At 50.6% G+C, this 14,569-nt stretch overlaps 1 protein-coding gene across 2 annotated transcripts; it reads right to left on the bottom strand.

Annotated features, from left to right (window-relative positions):
- Nucleotides 1–6,497: 6,497 nt before the first annotated feature.
- Nucleotides 6,498–10,869, bottom strand: LOC120842075. 2 transcript variants are annotated; one of them, XR_005798386.1, is made up of 3 exons: nt 10,391–10,868; nt 9,622–9,764; nt 6,498–8,222 (listed from the first exon to the last, which is right to left on the bottom strand). XR_005798386.1 is itself a non-coding variant. In XM_040213118.3 (3 exons), the coding sequence occupies exons 1-3, from the start codon at nt 10,580–10,582 to the stop codon at nt 8,092–8,094; spliced, it is 462 nt and encodes a 153-aa protein (XP_040069052.1). In that variant the 5' UTR covers nt 10,583–10,869; the 3' UTR covers nt 6,529–8,091. The 2 variants fall into 2 exon arrangements, 1 of the variants encoding a protein (XP_040069052.1); XM_040213118.3 differs by having other exon boundaries at nt 6,529–8,222; nt 9,626–9,764; nt 10,391–10,869.
- Between the last annotated feature and the right edge of the window lie 3,700 nt (nt 10,870–14,569).

The raw sequence follows: 14,569 nt of genomic DNA, 5'->3' as shown, positions 1-14,569 counted from the left end.
TCAAGGCATTCCTCGTCCGATAGCTTGGATGTACAAAGCGCGACACTGTTAGCACGAACAAGCGACCGCCGGTTTTTCCAGTTTTTCTTTTGTGAAACCAAGGGATGTCATCCAGGTTATTATTGCTACGGAAAGAGCTCATTTCGTTCTATAATGCAAGCGATAAAATTTCGTGCTCGCTAAAACTATTTAGAAGTAAAATGCGAAAAGGCGCCAATGTCGTGTTTGCGCTAACAGTGTCGCGATGTGTACAGGACATTGTTAATATCCCGTGCGCATAGATACAGTTGAAATTTTGGAGGCGATAAAGAATCTAAAACCAAAATTATCGGCAGCATTTGACCGCATACCAAGTTTCATCGTCAAGGGCTGAGCCAAATTATTTGCGCCAGTTCCTTAACACGTTCTTACCGTTTCTCTGCGACTGGCTGCCTTCCCGTCTTCTTGAAAAACGTCGGTCGTACTCTGTGCACAAAAGCGGGGATGCTTGTAAGATCGACAACTATTGACCAGATTCTATGCTATGTTCCTTTTCTAAGGTTATGGAAATTTTTATTCATACCCGTCTGTCTCACTACTTGCGACAGAAGACAAGTACTCTTGAGCATGGCTTTCTGAAAGGCTGATAGGTGGAAACTAACCTTTGCTCATGTCTTCATTACTTTTTACCCTTCTTTCTCACCCGTGGTCAAGTCAACACAGTTTATTTCGACATGTCAAAGGCTTTCGACAAGGTGAACCATAAGCTGCTGCTACAGAAACTTTCTTTGTATGGTGTTCCCTCTCTGCTAATTAGATGGTTTCCGCTTTATCTAACAAATCGCAAAAGCAGTGTGGAAATTTTGAACAGCTTCTCAGAACCCTTTATTCCCTCGTCCAGTGTCCCCCGGAATCTAATTTGGGACGAATATTGTTTATTATCACAGCGAAGCTGTTGATGGCTAATGTTCCGTGGATTTTTCGTGTGCAGTGACTAAAAACTCTACCATAGCCTCCTTTATACTCACAAAGCCTGGCAATCTGACGACGGAGCCATAGAGTGCCTGGTCGCAGATTCGGAACGCGAGGATCTGGTAGCGTAGAGCATTTCTCGGGGAAGATGGACGTCAGTGCACAGCTTTTGCAGAGGCGAGGACCCGAAACATGGTTTTCAAACCCGACGAGAAAAGAACCGACAACACGAGGAACGCGAGGAGCACGAGCGGACATTCTATCACTCGGGAGAAGTGAGTTTCGGCGTCTTGCCGCAGCGACGCGCCTGTCACGTGGCTCTCCTAAAGCACCTTGATAAAGGCATTTTTTACAGGTAGTGCAAAGCATTGTTGGGGAAACGCGCGAGGCACGTGCCACGAGCGGGTGCTCCGCCGCCATTCGCTTCCAAGGGCAGCTCATTTCAGTGCTGCGCAGTCATTTGCTTTTAAGGTCCACTCAAGACACGGGCCACTTGCGCTCGCGCATGTGAAGCTACTTGCATGACAAAAGGAAACATATCGAGGCGCTTTACCACTCATTCGCACTGGAAGCGGATCCGCGTTCGCAGAGCGGTTGCAACCGCAGTTGTATTCAGTACAATTGCACGAGCACTTGATGTCATCAAGTGCGCGTGCAATCGTGCTGGATCTTCATACAACAGCGTTCGCAACCGCTTTGCGAACGCGGATCCGCTTCCAGTGTGAATGAGGCTCTCCTCTCATCCGTTGTTCTGCCGCTCTACCTTTTCAATTTCGTCGGCCGCTTTTCGTGGCGATCTGCCAGGCTTTGTCAGTATACACCAACTCCAGTTGATGATGATGATGATGATGATGGTTTGCGGCTGTTCCCTTTTGAATCGGGCGGTCCCGTAGAGTTTGGAACCTAGCCAGTGGGAATTCGGTTATCCCCGTTGGTGAACTAGCATCCACCAGTTCTCTAATCTTCGCTTCGTGGCTTCCACCTGCTCACGCCACCCTCCGTTGGTTCTCGGTGTAGCGTCGGTGTTGTTGTTGCCGTTAGTCCCACCCGCAGAGTCTGCCACTGAGCTGGAAGCAGACCCAAAGCCGAGTGCCTCTGCCAGTGCGAGCTCCCGGGTTGCCTGTCCACACTCCGCCGGTTGAACTGGTTGCAGACCGGTGCACGACAGCACAATGTGTTCAATTGTCTCATCCGCCTGACTACACAGACGGCATGCTGCAGATTCCACCGTCTGGTCGAAGCGACGGCGATACATCTGCGTTCGCAGCCCTCCTGCGCGTGACTCAAAGAGGAGCCGGCTGCCCAGGCTGTTGTCGTATAGTCTAGTCTCTGCCGAAATGTTGTGCTTATATCGACTTTTAGAAACAAACCGGAGCGCCCCTAGCGGACGTCACCGACGCCGCGCGTGCGCGATGGGGCTGTGGGCAAGACGCTCGTCGTCGCCCATAAACAAACCATTGAAATGCGATGTTGCCGGCGCTAGTGTGAGTCCCCCTGCCCTTTTTTGCGTTCGAATTGTTGATTCTACGTCTTCTTGGCGATGTGTGACTACATGAGCGGCGTCAGCGAAATTACCGAGGCTCGTTACACCGCGAAACTTCGCGTGAATAATGTGACATGTGGCGATTCATTCCGCGTGGGTGCCGCAGTATGTACGCTAGAACCTGATTCGCATCATGAGATTTCGCTCGCAATTTTCAGTCGCGACGCCGCTCGGGCTGCAAAAGCGTGAACCGTAGCTGAGATGGTCAACTTTGATACTGAAAAAACGCAAGCAGAATCGGACCAAGTCAATTAGGCATAACAAGTCAGTGATTGTCACTGGTAACAATGGTCAACATCTCCTTGTATCTACTTTTTACGTGGAGTCTGCTTACCAACCTTCAAACTTAAGTCTTTTGAGGCCTGCACTTAGTTCTTATAGCAAGTACCGGGTCAACATTTGTTCTACGGGCAGGCGTCGTCTAAGAGAGCAGACGACAAGCAGAAACGTTTGAAAGAGCAGACGACAGTTCGAACGATCACGCGGCCGTTTGAAATTGAAGACGCACTGAACGTAGTCCGCAGGTGGTCTGCACAACTTGGTGGTTTTCTGGCGTTCATGTTGGAACAAAACAAATAAATCTGATGACCACAAGTATCCGTGACTTCAACCCAAAGTGCTTCCCACCCAAGCAATCGTTGTGCGACGGCGTCTGCTTTTCCCTGTTCACGGCGCATATCCAGATTCTCGGACGAACCGAGCACGTGAAAGCTGACCTTCAAACCTTTCTCGACTCTTTTGGTACGGCCCCAGTCACGGCGTTTTGACGAGAAGGCAGGTTTTTGTCTGGTTCCTTTCAAAACAACGCGGGAATACACGGCTGGCATGGGGGCTTCTGCCCACAGCCCCAGACCGGAAGTGCGACCGAAGCGCCACCACCGCGCCGTGACGTAACAGAGATGAGCTCGTGTATAGGCCGTTTTACTGAAAGAGGGCGAGAGGGAAAAGGGGAAAGGGCAACCGGCGCTTTCCCCCTTTCTGGTTGTGTAGAAAGAGTGAAAGTCCCGGGTGAGAGGCTTGGCCGGTGTTGAGTGTCTGCAGTGCCCCAACTTCGTTCGCACTTTCTTTTCTGTTTTAAACTCGCAAACTTAATTACAGCTACGGGCTTCGATGGCAACAGTCCCCCGGTCATCGGGTCACCATTGCTCGGTCATAGGGTGCACGAATAAAAACAGAAAGCATCGAATACTGTTCGAAGACCTATGTAGCTTGCAAGGAATCCGGCAAGGCGAGAGCGGCTGCAATGTCTTTAAATGCCCGTTCACACTCATGCGACCAAGTAAAACCGAGAGACACCAGACCGGTTTTTAAGCCTCTTGCGATCTCTTAAGGCTCTGTTATACTCCGACGTAAAGCGCCGTTCACACTCTTGCGACCTAGTACGACCGAAAGAGACCAGACCGGTTTTTAGGACCGGATGCGCAACAGCGGAGCTGGTCCTAAGAGATCGGAAGAGGCTTAAAAACCGGTCTTGTCTCTTTCGGTCGTACTGGGTCGTATTCGGTCGCAAGAGTGTGAACGGGCCTTAACGCGTGCGCGCGTGCGAGCGCGTAGCAGCGACGTCACGTCGGCGAAAACCCGACGCTCTATACTTCGGCGTCCTGGCGTAACCGACGCGACCGGCGGCGTTCGACGCAGCCTGACCGCCTCGACGCCAAAATGGAGCTTGCGGTATTCCGCGCCGGCCGCGCCGGCGACGCCGGACCAGGATGCATCACGCGCTGGCTCCCGGCAGGCGTCGCGCGGGAAGCGCGGCGAATGCGAGCAATAGCAGACGACAGGAGCACCACTCCGTGTGCCGTCATGTTTGAAGAATCGGACTCGGTCGTCGAGAAGCTGATCGAGGGAATTCGTCCTCACCCGCGTGTCTACGACACGAGGAAGCTTGAGTACCTAGACCGGGCGCTTGTCAAAGATGTACCGTATGCACATTGACCGCCTACGCTTGCGGCGCAGGCGGTGCACCAACAGTGCAAGCGCGAGTTTTCGTCGGGCAAGGTAGTACGTCCACGCCATCGCTCGAACTTGGTGTTCAAGAAGCGCGAGAATTCTCGTCTGCTATTGGAAACGAAAAGGAACCGGAAATGGCGCACTCTCGCAGGAAGCGCGCCCTCGTAGCCAGATTCTGCGCATGCGCCGCGCTGGCGACCCACCGACGCGCGCCGCGGGTGTCGCCAGGGCCGCCGGAGTATACGCCTCGCAAGTGGGCTCATTTTCGTCTTCTGCGCATGAGAAAGGAGGCGCGAAGGAGGGAGAGGAGGTTGATGACGATTCCGACTAAGCTCCGCCCTCGCACATGTCGGGGGAGGCCGGGGGGTAAACAAACATCGGCGTCGGCCATGGCGGCCGTGTTGTAGCGGCGATCGCGAGTCTTTTATTTATTGTAGCCCGGTTAAAATTTGCCGAGTCCACAAGATCGAGCAGCTTTGTGCCCCTTACGATTCCTCCGTCGTCTGCTAGAGGCATTTCGAAGATTCCAAGATGAAGACGACGAAGAGCATCAAAGAGAAGGCGCTTGCCTAGCCTCGCGATTGAAACGCCGGTTGCGCCGGTCACTACGAGACCGCCGCCCGATTGTACCGGTAAGTTGCCTTTTATCTTGTTCTTCCTTTACGAACACAACGGATTTTGCCTTCTGGCAGATCTTTATAAATCTTGTGTGGCGGAGTCGATGGGCGCTATTAATCGAAAAACGGCCGAGAATGTAGCGTTTTCGCGATCCTCCGAAGCCTATCTTCGCAGGTGATACTTAGGAATATACACACTCTTCATTTCGACTCGAAGCTGCACGGAGGCCGTATAAGCTATGTTCCGTTTCATTTTAAATGCGGTCGAAGTTAAATCTACATGGGCGAATCCCGAGCTTTGATCATAGCTGCCATGCATGTGCGATCTTGCAGTACAAGCGCTGATCAGATTCTCGCGTTTGTAATTTTCGCTTCGTTCGCATTTAGGTGAGACGCAGTATAGTCATACATCGTATTTGGTATAGTAGTTGCAGTCTACGGTTGTAATCATGGCACTGTAGAAAAGCACAGAGCTCAAAACTTGCCGCAAAAACGCGATCGTTTTTTCTTTCAGGAATGAAATATGAATGGCTGTTACGTGTAATACAGTGAACCAACTCGGACAGTACAAATTTGCCGTTTCACATTAACCAGTGTGAGTGAATTGCCGACGAAGTACCGATGCCGCCTTTCTGCGAAATGTGTTGCGCAGTGTATCTTGGAACCACATCGACGCTGTCAGTGTCTGACGTGTTTTTGCGTGTCGCTTGTCTCTTTTTTCGTTCCCATACCAAGATAAAAATTCGGAGATCGCGCACTATCCAAGCCTAGCTAACGAGCGCCCCATGGAATTGACACGGGAGTAAACAATGACTAACATGTACATATTTTTGTTCGCTCAGCAGACTGGGTCCAGCAAAAGCCAGTGTATAAGTGACAAACTTTCTAACATCATTTGTCATTTCTAGGTCCCAGATGGGCTGTTGACATCCAGAAACACACCAACAGATGGTGGTCATACAGCGATTGTGAAGACATTCCCATTTGGATCCACATTCCTAGTCCACTCATTGATAATCTTTCCTTGTTTCATCAATGCCCAAGTATGCCAGGCGCCGAGTGACTACTCGCATGTGTTAGTAATGGTGGCGTGCGAGGCTTCAGTATTGTCGCTGCAGATAGGGCTCACCCTGCTGTTTGCAGGGTGAGCCCTATCTCCTATGCTGTTTGTGGTGCACCTTTCCATGGAATTGTTTGGTTGATTCCAATTTCCTAGAAACGCCAATATTCAGTTTGGTGGGCCTTGAGTAGATTCGTCAAGGAGGTCTCGTCTCTTTCCTGGGGGTAATACCATGTCAGCTGCTTTGCATGAGCCACTTGGAAACTGTTCGGACCGCTCTAAAGCACTCGTGATTGACCTTACCTGTTGTGTCCATGCTAATGCTGAAATGTAAAGTTCACTGAACCAAGTTTTACTAATGAACAAACACAATCAGTGGAAAGGTTGAATGGCTTTATTTGTTTTCTCGAAGTATACAGTTTTTCATACATAATACATGATGCTGGCAAGGCTACTTTCATTAGCACGCAGGCAACTTAGTCTACATTCTGTTTCACGATAGCTTGGTGAACTGTGGAGGCTACGGCTTCTGCGACCCAGTAAGAATGTCGGAGCGAGGCACATGGACGCATGTCACAGGAGCGTTCGTGTCACCGCGCCAAATGCAAGGACCACCCGCCAGAACCGGCTGTCTAATGCTAGGGCGATGTTTTGAGCGGAAGTGGTCGATTCACGGCTACGATTGTTTGAACTTCGATCACAAGCCATGTTTTTCTCAAAAAAGTGTTGATCTATATTAAGTGTCGCTAATCAGTAACATGTGTCTTCGTCTTTCTTCAGTGTCGTGTAGTGTTGCGGTCCGAAGAATCCGACGGCAACACTACTAAAAGAAGAAGAAAAAACAAAGCCTAGAACTATGTTTTGTCGCAGATGGCGCTCTTGCTGTGGCAATAACGAGGACTCGACCGTGGAGTGTTGTCACGTGCCTGGCTCTGATGCTCTTATTGGGTCACAATGTTTGCCAATTTACCGAGAAACGGAGTATAGTGTCTCACCTGTACACGCTATAAAACAAATGAGATGCCAGGTGTAGCAACTCTCGCAGCTGTAGCCCTTATATTATTCTTTGCTATGCTGTTTGGAAGAATACATAAAAAAATCAGTTTACAAAGCCGAATCTAATTTTTTGCCCTCTTGCATGTTACAAAAATAAAAGCATCACGCCTGAACACCAACATCTGTCTCTAAATTATTCCTTGCTGAAATGAAAAATAAATATACTGTGAATATGAACCAATACAATCTCAAACAGGTTTAAGAATGGATATGATTCAATAAACAATTATTTCAATCTGCAAGCTTGAAATCAAGTATGTGTGTGCATACTTGACCCTGGTCTTTCGACTATTCCCCGTTGACACTTGTTCTCGAAGGATAGGGACTTCGTCGATTTCACGGCAGTTCAAGCATTGGTCAGGCAACATGCTCATGTTTATAGTTTCGGCTGTGCTATAGGAATAACAAAGGTGAGTTGTGTATTGCTGAGTCAAAACAGAACTCTCAGGTCTAAAAGGCTTCTTAAAAATGCACTAAATCTGGTTTTGACTTCATAATTACATGACTCGAACATAAACTACTCACTTCAGCAAGTCTAAGAATTCACAAATAATCTGTGAACATGTATTCTGCTTTTATATTCATTCACTTATGAAACTGATTGCTTATATAAATATGCAATCAGTCTTGCACACCTCCCCATTGCGAGAAGGAAAAGGGAGATTCGTTGGCTTTTTTTTCTCGCCGGAAAGCAGAAAAAGAAAAGGAACAGGTTTCAATGTGCACATTACGTTGAAGTAGGACGGTTACGGAAACAAATTCTGCATCTTCAATATTCATGAAGTAGGCAGATTACTTTCAAGTCATAAGAGGATAAAGTCAGAAACAACTTCAGCTCGCCTTCAATCAAATTTTCCCTTTAGATCCAGGGACGTTTCACCTTCATAAGGTCATCAGTACCAATTGGCATCCATTCAGGACTGTAATGGTAGATGTACTAGCTTGACCTCAAGGTCGCAGTGCCCTCCTTTCATCTGCTTGCAGTGCGACCCCTCGTGCACTTGGTCCCAGATGGTGAAGCTGGTGCTGGACAGGATGTCGTCCCCTGTAAAAGAGTCGTCCCAGTAGTCAAACGATCCGGTTACACTCTTGAGCAGCGTATTTGTCCTCCCATGCCATTACCAACTGAAAATCAGTGAAACCCCATTTTTTAAGCAGCAGAATGCATAAATGGACATGTCTATTCCATTCCCTTCGTACCGAATACCTGCCAGCATCCAAGGGATGCAAATCAAAATAAATAACATTGCATTATTTGCTCTTTTGAGACTCCTTGAACTTAAACTAACTTAAACACTACCACAATTTTAAAGCTGGGAACTTTGAGGACACCTCTCCATATACCGAGATTACATGCTTGTCCCACTCCTGGCTTGTCCTCAGCAGGGTTGGCCAGCGTGTCCTCATACTCCTGGGTTTTTAGTCTTGGAAGTTAAAGCTTTGGTTTTTGTCATTGCTTGGTTGCTGGTAGATCTGGAGGAAGCTTGTACTGTTACTTTGAAACATCAAGTTTACAAATTGAACACAAATTGATGGTTGGATACAGAAGCTAGATTTGTCATGTCAAGGAGGTTGTCATAAAACAGTGGGCACGGGACTGAAATTAGCGGCGGAGTGAGCGACCGAGGCGCATTCGGGAGTATCAAAGAAGACGAGGTGTGTGAGTTTTGCGCGAAAGCAGGACGATCGGCCAGAGATGGGAGAATGTGGCGTCGAGAGAACTTGAAACGGGCTAACTGCATGACTGTTATCTGAGCTACATTAACCAGAGGAGAAGAGAGAGTAACAAGTGAACAACACTCTATGGCCAAGGAGGTAATTGAACAGGTTATTTCACCCAAGCATCACAGTAGTCATTTCAACGACCAAGAAAAATACATCCAAACATCAGCACAGCAATAACAGCAGCGAGCCAAGGAATCGGGTTGTGTGTATGTTTATACAGTCTCAAACTTGATCTGCCTCAACGGGCGATGAGTCTCCCAGCTGTAGATGACCGCTAGCCTGGGGCCCTTAACGTGCATCACGTAGCAGTGATACACAACCGCACGCCAATACAGTGCTCATCCAGATCGAAACGGGCAAATGTGGGGATTGAACACACGATTCTGGGTGCTGCAGCGCGAGCTTTCACTCCACATTCTCCGAGCTGGTGCGTGCAAGCCCCCTCGGCCACCAATCCCGCAGTGCCAGGGAATAACATATAATAAATGACAATGGTACAGTGGTCTGCAACAGGTAGCTTTTCAGTGCCTTGAGAAACCAGGTTGAGATCACGTGACACTTTCCTGCCATATATGGCTTGCAAAATAGAGATGCATAAGTCATAAAGCAAGTAATAATTTGATTTTGTTTTTACTAAAGACATCAGCATCTGTATTTGGCTTCCACGACTTCTGAAAGCTACCTCTGAGTGCATAGAGTGGTTTCTTTCATAATCTTACCTCCATGGAGAATTTCCCAGCTGGTAACGGGGCCGTGAAACGCAGACCCCCTGAAGTCGCACAGGCGCCGAGGGCATTACACAGGGCCCGCAACATGTCCTCCGAGCAGAGGGCCCTTTCAGTAGCCCGGCAGCCGGTGGATTCTGTTGGAATGATAGGGTAGGGGGAACACAAGCATTTGCAGGTTAACGGACCTAAGAAAACTAGTAGGCAGGTACGAAAACATGCTACTCGCCCCCGCAGCGTTTGCCTCACTGGCACTTTATGGTGAAACAAATCAGCAGCGAGCGACTGATGGAACACGCGTCAGAAGAACAGTTCGTCTTGAGTTTAACACCCCAGGACGGCGCTTTATCGCGCGCGTAAAGCATTGGCGTAGCCAGGTTTTCTTGGGGCCGGGGGGGATTTCGGGTGCGAAGTACTGAACACCCCCTCCCTGGCTACGCCACTGGCAAGAAGTGACATCGGATGTCACTTAGACACGGCGCTATCACTGCTAAAATAGACTACCATCGAACACCGAGTCGTGACTGCGAAGTTAATGACCCACATACAGATATCCTACCACACTATCTGTTTGGACAAGTGGCATACAATCTGTCGCTGGGGGGAAAGACTAAGAACAGACAACTGCGCACTCGGCTCGGTCGTACCACACCGATCGCCTAATCCGCTGCTTTTTCGTAACATTCCGTTTTACTTTGCTATACTCCTTTCACGTGCAACTGTTTGTGAATCATGCGAACTGTACAGAAACGACGTAACTCACCTCAGCGAGCGCCATGGCGCGGTTCTCCGGGTTCCAGCGCTGCGGGAGATCGGCCTTCGAAAGCTCGGCAGCCCGTTCAGCTCGCCGAAGAGGGCTGTAGCTACACTTCGGTGCTTCACGGAGACACCGAGACACTTGCTGGCGAAAAGGGGTCTCCGCCAAAAAGTAGAAAGGCTCACTCGCGTCGCACATCACCGTGCTGACGTTGGGGGGGCTCACATCAACATCTCACCGCCGAAGACCGGGACGCATATTGGTGCTTCGTATGCTCCCAGGGTAAATTCTTTCGCGTCAAACGAAGTAACGTACATTTCGAGGTATTTCCGGTCTCTTTTTTCCGTATGCCGCGTCTTCGTTCAAGCACTAGCAGTGGATTTCCGAGAGCCACAGAAAAGGCCTTCCGCAATGGCTGCGGAGAAAAGACGACACCGCTTTGTTTACCCCCGAGCTCCCGCCAGCTCCCGCCCGGAGCCATCCTCCAATCAGAGCGCGGCGAGGTGACGTCACGCCACCGGCCTGCGCGAAAGAGCAGACGGCTTTCCTTCCGTATAGACCTTTGTCCGGAAGTGCTCTTTTTAGCCTCGACCGCAAGGAGCAAAAGCGAACAATAATCTCGGACCCAGACGCTCACGGGGAGTGGGGGCTGCGTCGGCCTGCGCCGCCGCTTCCCGTTGAGGGCTTCTTCGCTGGTGCGCCGACTGCCGTTTCGCCGGCGTCGGTCTTGTTTACCGCGGTATGTGAGTATAGTGCCCGTAATGTGAGAGCCGTGTGTCCATACGCCACTTTGCCCCTGTTGGTTTCCATCTAACCGAGCCAGAAAACATCTCGCGACAAGTTGACCGCGCCGCGAGTGACGAAGAAGAAGCAAACATGGCGACGGTTGACGCGTGTTAACATTCTCGGAGCCCTCGTTTACGCCGCTTCGCAGCGGCAGACAAGGCGCTACATTACAAAAGAAAGCTAATCCGAGCTGTCTATGTAACTAGACCCATTCGCTAGTCATTCCATAAAACGTCGTGGTCTCGTTTTCATTCGCTAAAACGGCGTTCGATCAAGTGAACGCCTCCCACTTATTTCGGCTCGGCAGAGCCGCGCTGCCGCAGAAAGGCAAGCAGATCGCGAAAATCGGTCTCAAACGTGCCACGAATGTAATGTCGTATACAAGAAGCCAACAATCAAGCATTTGAAAGCTACAAGAAAGCGGCAGCGAAATATTTACTACGCAATGAACCCGGACTGAAACGCGGATGTCAAGGGTCAGCAGACACCGAGAACATTTAGGACAAGAAAGGTTTTCTCTTGTTTTCTCGATCGAGATGGGTTCTCGAATGTTCACGACATCTTATCTGTTGAAGAACGGGTCGCGGAGGCTTTGGTGAAGACATCGTTCACGATGTGCCGGTGCATTCGGACAGTCTGCCGCATCCAGCTCCCCAAAGCAACGCCGCCAACGCAGCCCCCCCCCCCCCCCCCCCCCCTCCTGCCTGCCAGTTCTCTCCGCGTGGTGGCGCGAGCGTAGATAAACATGGCGGCGCCCTGGAATTGGCGCGGACACTGGTCTATAGAGAGGTCGAATTTTCGACGAGCGCGGCGTGACTGACGTGACGTAACCGACTTCGGCCAGCGTTCGCTTGCGCGCGCGTTACGTCGGAGTATAACAGAGCCTTAAGGACCAGCTCCGCGCTGCAGCGCATCCGCTCCTAAGAAGTCGCAAAAGGCTTAAAAGCCAGTCTGGTCTCTCTCGGTCTTAGTCGGTCGGAAGGGTGTGAACGGCGCTTAAGCTCCATCGCTTTCCACATGACCCCGGTTTCAGGCGGCAGTCGATTGCGTCCGTAAACCGAAAAGGCGTTTCCTCAACGCCAACCTCTCGACTGTACTCGGAACATTTTTTTGTGAATGGAACGCGCACCGAACGCTGTACCGCCGATCAACGTGGGGTACGCTCGCAAGGTGCGTGCGAGTTTTCTTCTGACAACTGCTGTTTCAGCTTGTAAAATTTTGTAACTGAATATATCTTCATATTGATAATTTGCAGTGGTGACTGACTCGATTTTATCGTCTACAACGCTTAGTTGAAGGCTCGTTTCCGCCGCCGGGTGAGGCTGGAAATTTTCGAAATGGTAGTTCTATCGGTTTTCCTGAATCGCGATCTCCTGCGTGATATCAGAAAGCCGGCAAAAGCGCTCCTTGGAGTGGCGCTGGTGGGTTGTTTCCGTTGATTGGGCGATTTGAAACGCTGGATAGTCGCTGCAGGGTATGTTTCGTGTGTTGCGATCTGCAGTGTGCAGGTTTCTTTGTTCGAGTCATGGCATCCGTCAGTGCGGCGACAGGGGGAACAGCGGTAGCGAACGTGCCAGCGATAGAAATTGGAGATGAGTACTCAAAAAATATTGCGTCAAATAGTAAAATGATTCGTGCCCGCTTCGAGGCTTTCTGCGGTTCGATATTGTCACGGTTGGTGACCAAAAGAAAACAGGAAATAAACAGGGAGAAATAAACGTTTAATGTGGCGAACTTGTGCCGAAAATAAAGAAGGAAACAGAAGAAAGCAGAGCGTCGCGGGCGTCGAAGTCGGCGTGTCAGCAGAATCGAGCGCTAGGGCGAGACTGACTCGACAAGGTCGCGGGCGGCCTCTTATCTAGAGTGCGCCGCTATCTCGAAGATTCGGCGAAAGCGGTTCGAGCGTCGCGTGATCGGGGCGAGAATGAACACGCACTTTCTAGAAAACAAAAGCAGGGATAAATGATAGAAGTTACGTGCGGTACATGAATAAACTGGAACTTTCTGGAGGACCGTGACCGAGCGTTGCTTTCTCAGCCTTGCGCGCGGCATTACTCCCCCCTTTAAAAGTGCATCGCCCCGATGCAGTGTAAAACAAATCAAAATAAAAAAGAACGATAAACTGAAGAGTCTTTTGGAGCACAAAAGGTCCACAGTCCTATCGAGCGTAGTACGGCTTCAGGCGCACGACGTGGACGACCTCAGGTCGTGGTGGGCGGCGTGACGATGTTCGTGTTCCGTCGGGCATCACCTCGTAGTTCAGCTCGCCGAGGCGACGAAGTACCTTGTATGGTCCAAAGTACCGTTTCAGCAGTTTCTCACTGAGGCCGCGGCGACGGATGGGCGTCCATACCCACACCCTATCTCCGGGCTGGAAGTGGACGTCCCTGCGACGAAGGTTGTAGCGGCCGGCGTCGACGCGTTGCTGGTCTTGAATCAGGAGTCGGGCGAGCTGGCGAACTTCTTCGGCGCGTTGAGCAACCGCCTGGGCGTCGTCGCTCTCGTTGTCAGATGGCTCATGGGGCAGCATGGCGTCCAGCATGGTCGTTACCTTCCGACCATGTACCAGCTGGAAAGGGGTGAATCCAGTGGTCTCTTGAACCGCCGTATTGTAGGCGAACGTGACGTAGGGCAGCACCTCGTCCCACGTCTTGTGCTCTACGTCGACGTACATAGAGATCATATCGGCGATTGTCTTGTTGAGTCGCTCCGTCAGCCCGTTGGTCTGCGGGTGGTACGCAGTTGTACGACGATGGCTGGTGTGACTGAGTCGGAAGATTTCTTGGGTCAGTTGTGCCATGAACGATGATCCGCGATCTGTAATCAGAACTTCTGGAGCGCCGTGCCGGAGGACGATGGACTCAATGAAAAACTTGGCAACTTCCACAGCAGTCCCCGAAGGAAGAGCTTTCGTTTCGGCGTACCGCGTGAGATAATCTGTGGCGACGATGATCCAGCGGTTCCCCGACATCGAAGGCGGAAAAGGACCAAGTAGATCCATTCCGATCTGCTGGAAGGGTGCAGTTGGAGGAGAAATAGGCTGCAGGAGTCCGGCCGGCCTCGTCGGAGGTTTCTTGCGTCGCTGGCACTCGTGGCATGATCGTGTGTACAGGTGGACGGTCTTGGGGAGCTTGGGCCAGTAATACTTTTCACGAATACGGGCCAGTGTCCGGCTGTATCCAAGGTGTCCGGACGTCGGGTCGTCGTGACATGCTTGAAAGATCTCCCCTCGAAGGTCGGTCGGGATTACCAGCAGCCACGGCGAGTTGTTGTTCCCGAAGTTCTCTTTGTAGAGTACACCTTGTCGGATGGCGAAGGTCGGCAGTACTCGTGAGAAGACACGTGGCACGGTACTCCTGCCCCCTTCCAGGTGCTCGATTAATGCGCGCAGCTCAGGAT

This window comes from Ixodes scapularis, unplaced genomic scaffold (genome assembly GCF_016920785.2).
Source record: "Ixodes scapularis isolate PalLabHiFi unplaced genomic scaffold, ASM1692078v2 ptg001192l_1__unscaffolded, whole genome shotgun sequence".
In the NCBI taxonomy this organism is placed as follows: domain Eukaryota; kingdom Metazoa; phylum Arthropoda; class Arachnida; order Ixodida; family Ixodidae; genus Ixodes; species Ixodes scapularis.
Note: the sequence above shows the minus strand (reverse complement) of the source record. Positions and strands in the feature narration are given on the sequence as shown.

What these genes read in the sequence shown, in the direction of transcription:
- LOC120842075 (XM_040213118.3), bottom strand. Translation starts at nt 10,582, where the DNA reads ATGTGCGACGCGAGTGAGCCTTTCTACTTTTTGGCGGAGACCCCTTTT. An exon ending in GCGCCATGGCGCTCGCTGAG is followed by an intron (nt 9,765 to 10,390) that starts GTGAGTTACGTC and finishes TCATTCCAACAG; the next exon opens with AATCCACCGGCTGCCGGGCT. An exon ending in CCAGCTGGGAAATTCTCCAT is followed by an intron (nt 8,223 to 9,625) that starts GGAGGTAAGATT and finishes ACTCTTTTACAG; the next exon opens with GGGACGACATCCTGTCCAGC.